Genomic DNA, 7,299 nt, shown 5'->3' on the forward strand with positions numbered 1-7,299 from the left:
GATGCCCATAGTTTACCAAGTAAACATTCTTTGATACACATGGACTATCGGTAATAAAATAAATACATATTTCTACGATTTAATAAACACAAATGATTAATCGAAACAAATGATTAATCTTGATAGGATAATGTGGATACGGAACAGAGTGATGAAATTTTTGGGTATAAGTGGTCACGAGCTGCTCTTCTACAAACTTCTAAATGTAAATAACAACTTATATCGAAATTATTGAAAAGCAATCGAATATTCTTTAGATATTTCTACCGATCTACAGTAAAATAACATCTCAACCTTCTCAAATCATATGCAAATTCTAAAACGGTCCGTACAACGAAAACAAAATCAGGGCATTCACTTGGAAGAATCGGTATACTTTAAGACATAGAAAATCATTTCTTTTTAAACGATTTTTCACACTTTCTCGCGTTAACTTTCGCCTTTATCTCACCTTTGCCACGAGAGAGAAAATAAACGCGCGATTCGAAACTATAGGCAAACAATCGATACTTCGAGGACAAGCTACTCAATTTTCTGCTACTGGATCTCTACGGTGTGACCGATCTTGAGAGAAAGGTGATCTTTTTCTACTGCACCTATTCCACTGAAATCATCCACGTAGAAGTTCCGGTCTGGGAAAGTAAGTAGTTCATCTTTCTTAAACTAATTACAGTGAACACGAATCAGATAGATTACTGTATCGATTCTAAGGATATAAATTACTCTGTTATTGATGGATGATAGGCAAGCACGGTGTTGGTAAATTAGCCGCTTTGACGGCATTGTCGATGAAAAGGAAAAGTCGTAAGTTGAGAGGAAGAATCTTTGGTAAATTGTATTTTTAACAATTCAATTTTGTCGTGCACAGTTTGGTAGAATCCTGTTACATTCCATCCTTCCAATGGATTACTGGTTTGGTAAATCACATTTCCAACGATCCAAGTGACTTTTTATCCACAATTTTCTACGTTCTGTTACATTCTGCCCTTTTGATAATTCACCTTTTTGGTAAATTGTATTTTCAACGCTTCAAGTGAATTTGCTATGCACAGTTTGTTAGCTTTTTTGTTTCTGCGGAGTCAATCAAAGCGTAGGATTGTCGTTTATGGATTTATGCTTCGATCAGAGTGCTGAAGCACGTGTTTGGTATTTACAGCTAAGTTACTGGATTGATAGTCGCGCGTCGAACGAACGACGAGTTATAACATCAATGATAATCCACAGGAAAGACGGAGAAAGTTTCCCCGAAGGAAAGGAAGAAAAGAAAAGTAAAGAAAACAAAAGCAAAACCGTCCAAGCTCGATCCACTTGCTCTTTTGCGTCAAGTCGAGGTATCCACGATGACAATTCAATCGGAGCAAAAATCAATGATAAGTACTCGTACCGACGAGGACACGGAAGATACAGAAGACGAAGGGGAGGAAGACGAGGGAAGGGAGGAGGAGGAAGAAGGAGAAGAAGGCGATTCGCGAGAAGCGAAAGAGATAGGAAGTGGCGATACAATCTTTAAGACGAAAGACTCGGAGAAAAGTGCCGCGATCGGTAAATTACACGAATGTTATTGCAATTATAAAATAAACATATTCGATGAAACGATCCCGATTCTTCTAATTTTTAGATACTCCAGACTTCGTACCGCCGCCAGGAGAAGAACACAAATATATTATGACCAAGGTACTCGATTACATCCGCGTACGACATTATCCTTCGTCGATTAAAACGCGAATACATTTTGAATACGAAAGAAACGAAAGGAAAATCTGTTGCACAGAAACTAGTGGAAAAAGTACGAAAAATACCAAACTTGCACATGATATGCGGTAAAGTGGATGGTAGCAGAACAGACCTGCATGACGTTACTTTATTCTACTTCCTGAGGACTATCGACGAGGGTATACCAAACTTCGATTCTTACATCGATTGCGATGAACAAATAACGCAGTATTTGGTAGTTGGATCTCTACAGGGGAAATTTTTGGTTTCGTTGAACAGGATGCTCGTTGAGGTAGAAAAGCATATTTGCAATAATATATATTTTTGTTTCAGTAATTTTATTTCAGTTCAGATAACGCACCAGTGCATTTATTTTATAATTTTAAATTATACATCGATAAAATTCTGCTTGCGAAAACTTTTACACGACAGATTTTTATCTTAGAAATTCTTTGTCTCGATGATATATGTTAAAAGTATACTTTGATCACAGACTTTTGACAGCCATTGTATATTTGTTTCTTTTTTCGTAAAATTTATATCCTTCTTCGTCTCGTAAACATATTTATAGTTATGGAAATTCTATCTATTTTTCTTCTTCTCTTTTTTTTCTTTTTTTTTTAGGTTTTTAAACCATTGGTTCAGGCTCAATTCAGAGGACCACATCTTTCAGACGCACTCAAAGAAGAAGAACCTGACATAGACGAGGAACGTCCTCCGAGTTTGACGGACATCATGGCAGCTCGAGTATCTAATATTACTTTCTTTAATAAAAATACTGAATTTCGTCTAAAATATTTAAAGATATATAACCTGTGCATAATGTGATACTTATACGTAGCTCGTAACAAAAACGATTTTTATCAAATTGTTCAACTTTTTAGATAATAACGGATTCCATTAGTAAGAAACTAGATTTACAATATGGTGAACCTATATGATAAAAATGATTTATTAAAATTGTCGAGCAGAGTTCAATCTTCAGAAGACCGTCAGAATTCCGCAGGATATCTATAGTCATGGCGAAGAAAGAGGCTGATAAAAACGCCGAGGACGACGACGATGACGATGAAATAGTAGAACCGAAACATTTGCAAACGATAGAGAGGGCAAAACTGAGACGAAAACGCATCAGGACTGTAGTCAATTTCGAAAGAGCTGGAAGCAAAACGGTGTCCAAAGAGCCAATTGTACGCGTGTCGGCCGATCAGAACAAAATCGATATCCTACATTATTTAGATAAATTAATATCTAACGTCGAATGGTTAGTAATTTCTTATTATTCGATAGATCGCGGTTAGTTGTCGATAAACCTCGAATGCATACGCGTTTTTACGTATTTTGAACAGTCTACATATTTTTACACCTTGAAATTTCCCACAAAGGCGTAAATATTCGGGATCTATTAGGAGAGAACATTTCGCGATTTATAAAATCTCGTGAAGCTTTACAGAAATATTCGATTACAATTTATTTTTCATCTCGATAAAAGTAACTTTGCAATTTTTATCAAGTTCTAACATAGAAATAAATTAAAAAAAAAGGAAAATGAATAAATTTGTCACTGTTCGTCAGGACGCTGGAAAACATCGAGGGCGATATTTTGCTGACGATGCCGAATATACCGGAACTCGATGATCCTAATGTCACTGACGAGATGTTAGAAAAGAACAAGGAAGTGATCGAGCAACTGGAAAATGTGATTATGCTGTGGGGAGTGCACATAGAAAAGGTAAATGAAATTCTTCCGAGAGATTGATGTCTAGAAAATTAGACACCTTTTCAACGTCTATATCACGTTATTTAATATACAGGTGGTGGAATCGTTTCAACAAAAAGTGCCACAAGGTAGAGGTCCACTAGCAGAGTGTGACTACTGGAAGGATCGAGAAGTAGGATTGTTAATGCTGGTGGAGCAATTAAAAAGTCCTATGGCCAAAAGAATATTGGGCTTATTGAGCAATGTCCTTTCGCCAATCGCTTCGAACTTTGATTATTTTTATTCAGACTTATGGAGATGTTATACCGAAGCCAGGGATAATAATCGATTTTTGCAGACTATTTTAAGACACTTCAAGGTGAAAAGCATTGTCGTGCAATTTCGATTAAAAGTTCATTCGATAACTAATACAATAACTAAGATGTATCGTAGTTGATGACAGAGTCGGATTGCTTCAAAACAATCAGTCAAGCCATTCCTCAGCTAATGGAGGGAATAAGAATGATTTGGATTCTCTCGAGTTATTACTCCTGCGAAGAGAAAATGGTTGGCCTAATGGAAAGAATTTCATGGCAACTCTGTCAGACTGTCATAAAGCATTTATCCATCAAAGATCTATTCAAGTAAGTTCAACTTCAACGAACTTTTCGAATTATTTCCAACATTTTACCATATTTCAGCGAACAATACTCTGTGGATTATTTATATGTTTAATTCTTATTTCTATATTCTATTTTCTATATATACAGAAATACTTCTTTACAAATTTTCTTTTTTTTCTTGCCCAGTAGATAAAAATGTCTAATTGATTTAATTAATTTTGTTCCATAACATAGACACAATGTTGAAATTGCATTCTTAATACAGAAAACCTCAGAAAGTGATTCTACAACAGACGGAAGACGCACGCGCGATGCTGAAGAGTTGGAAAGAAGCTTACTTGAAGAATCGGGAAGATATCGAAATCTCTGGCAGAGGAATGCGCTGGGAATTCGATCAAAATCGATTGTTTAAAGGAACTGAATACATTGCCTCCGTTTGCGATGGTTTGAACCAGGTTGCGAACGTTCTTCGAGACTTTCACAATATCTTTGGACCTGATTTAAAATCGATCATCAGTGATCCAGCTCAAATCGACACTATAATAAAACGTGTTGATAGATTGATCGTCTTAATATTGGACGCAGACTTCAATATTTTCGACGAATATAACAAAGAAAATTGGGAAGCTACTATGTCTTTGTTTTACGAAGAGGTACATTTCCTGGAGAACGAGGCTAAGTTCTTTATCGACGAGTGCTTCCTGGTATTGAGAAGCGCGGAAGATGCGCTTCATATGTTGCTCAGGTTCAAGGAAACCAAGACTAGAGACACAATTCATCAACAGTTGTTGAGAAAGTTTGACGTTATCATGCAACAATTCAGCAAGGAAGTTAATATCGTTGAGGGGATATTCAATAGAGGCAAGATATTTATTTTGGTTTTAGCAAATCTTGAAGTGTATTACTAGAAAATTAGTTTGTAAGCGTTCTATCAAATTTTATAGCTAACATAATCTGGATAATAGAAATATTATAATGTACTTTATGGATTTTCTTTATACTTAAAGGCTATACACTAAATATGTTAGGTATTTATAGCTGTAATATTTTAAAATATTAGGTCGTCCGAAAAGTTTCTTTCGTTTCATAAGGAAATAATGGATACAGAACATTTTTCGTTTTATATTATTTTATCGAATTTCGTATGATCCATTTTGTTCTATCAAGATAAAAATTACAATTTCATGTTTGTATAAAGATGCGTTGTTGTAAAAGACGTGTCTGTAAAAGAAAGACACTTTTCAGACAACCTAATATCATCCTATCTAATGCAAACTAAAATTAATTTGCTATAAAGAGTTGCAGTTGTATTTTTCGTATCTGATAAGAGAAACGCAGGAAAGATTTTCTTGGTACAAAGAGATAATACTATTTCAAAATCCTTTAGACTGAATTCTTTGTCATTTTATGACAAAGTTACACTGTCAAAAGGATAATCATCTCAAATTAACAGCTACAAGAAATTGAATCATTGGCAAATTGTTCATAAATTATTTCTAAATTATTGCTAAATTATTCGAATAAAAATTCTTTACTTTGTACGAAATATTCGACTTTTTAACAGTCATCGTATCGTATTATGTTTAGGGAAACAAAATCCTCCATTATTAACGTACCATCCCCCAATGGCTGGCGCTATATACTGGGTGAGACAGTTATTTCACCGTCTAAGAAGACCAGTCTTGATCATCCAAAACATTGAAGAATTGAAACACAGCAAGCTGAAGATTCTAGCTTTCAGTCAATACTACGAGGTGGCCAAACAAATGAAAGCGTACGAGGAATCAAAATACCAATCGTGGGCAGATAAGGCCCAGTACGTTGTGTTGAACACCATGAAGAGGAGTATCCTGAAGATGGAACGTTCTGAACCGGAACAAGGTTAACAATTTTACATAAACCAACCTTCGACTCGCCACTAAAGTCACCAGAGTAGTCGAAATAATTAATTTGTAATAACGAAGAGAAATAACGAAACCCTAAACGAGAAATACAGACGAGACAATTTTGATTGAAAAAGAACGATCACGCGCAGAAAGATTTAGTGCAAAAAAGTTAATATGCAAATGAGTCAGGAGTTAAGCAATGTCCCAGCAATTGTTAATTTTACTACGAAACATTTTATTATTTTGTATCTTCAAATCTGTTTAACGAAGAGAAAAATTTGTTACAGGTGTATTAACATTCCCAAATATCGAGAAAAGCACGAAGAATCTGCAGACAATTCACTTGCCAAAAGGACAAAAGAGCAGAGATTTTGGATCACCTGGATCGACTCCTCAGGGATCTCTTCAGAAGGCCGAACCTGTGTTGTCGAAACCAAGCATCGGTGACAGAATCTTTTTGATATTAGGCCATCTGTCGAAGATTTTCTAACAGTTCATGAATCATTCTGACAGAGACGGCTAGTTCTGTGGGAACCAGAGGACAGGTTAAGTCAGACACGAGAGCCGAGGTGAAAGCATCGCTTCAATCCCACAAAGATCAAAAATCGTGGACTACTTCTTCGGAAAAGCAGGCTGTCCAAACGCAAAAGATTACTTGGATGGAATTTATGAGCGGATCGATTCTCGTCGAGTGTCAGCTTCGTTTTCAAGTGAACTTCGATTGGGAGTTCTTCGAAATTATTCACGAGGTATGCTGAGAAAATTCTCCTTCGCTTCCTGTTAATTCGTATTTGATATTTTATATTTTCGATTGCAGGCTGAGTTGATGGAGCAGTTAGGTTTCGAATTAATTCCCATAGTGAAAGATGCTAGTATCCAGAAAAATCGACTAAGGAACGACCTCGAATTGATGGAAAAAGTGACCAACCAGTACAACAGGATGATCGATGAAATGGACAAAGCTGATGTACGAAATAATACAGAAATATTCATATTCGCTAAATTCAATGAATCTGTCCCACTTAGTTAAAATATCCTACTTAGGATTCTTTCGTATTTAAAGATATATCGAAATATTGAATTATATGGATTAAATATTTTAATTTGAATAAAGAAAAACAGAGATGGCACAAAGAAGATGATAAATTTCTGGTTTTCTTCGATTTCGAAGTGGTAGATAGGATTTTTTAACTAAGAAAGACAGAAATAGCTTTCAAGAATTCACGAACGAATTATTTATCATCGCAGATACAATTATTGAGAAACACGTTGCTAGATGTTGAGAAACATATTCAGCCTGGAGTAATGCGTTTTAATTGGAACTCTTTAAATATCTCTGACTACGCTCATGACTGTGAAAAATTATTGAAAAATCTAA

At 35.5% G+C, this 7,299-nt stretch overlaps 2 protein-coding genes across 2 annotated transcripts; both read left to right on the forward strand.

The window, feature by feature from the left end:
* Window positions 1–3,537: 3,537 nt before the first annotated feature.
* LOC126920124 (uncharacterized) lies at window positions 3,538–4,943 on the forward strand. The gene is made up of 2 exons (XM_050730083.1): window positions 3,538–4,056; window positions 4,301–4,943. Exons 1-2 carry the CDS (start codon window positions 3,869–3,871, stop codon window positions 4,941–4,943), a joined length of 831 nt encoding a protein of 276 aa, XP_050586040.1. The 5' UTR covers window positions 3,538–3,868.
* Window positions 4,944–5,426: 483 nt separating this feature from the next.
* On the forward strand, window positions 5,427–6,882 carry LOC126920231 (dynein axonemal heavy chain 10-like). Its single transcript, XM_050730300.1, has 3 exons — window positions 5,427–5,916; window positions 6,209–6,670; window positions 6,739–6,882. The coding sequence occupies exons 1-2, from the start codon at window positions 5,661–5,663 to the stop codon at window positions 6,409–6,411; spliced, it is 459 nt and encodes a 152-aa protein (XP_050586257.1). The 5' UTR covers window positions 5,427–5,660; the 3' UTR covers window positions 6,412–6,670; window positions 6,739–6,882.
* The last annotated feature ends 417 nt before the right edge of the window (window positions 6,883–7,299 follow it).

The sequence above is a fragment of the Bombus affinis genome, chromosome 9 (genome assembly GCF_024516045.1).
Source record: "Bombus affinis isolate iyBomAffi1 chromosome 9, iyBomAffi1.2, whole genome shotgun sequence".
Classification (NCBI taxonomy): domain Eukaryota; kingdom Metazoa; phylum Arthropoda; class Insecta; order Hymenoptera; family Apidae; genus Bombus; species Bombus affinis.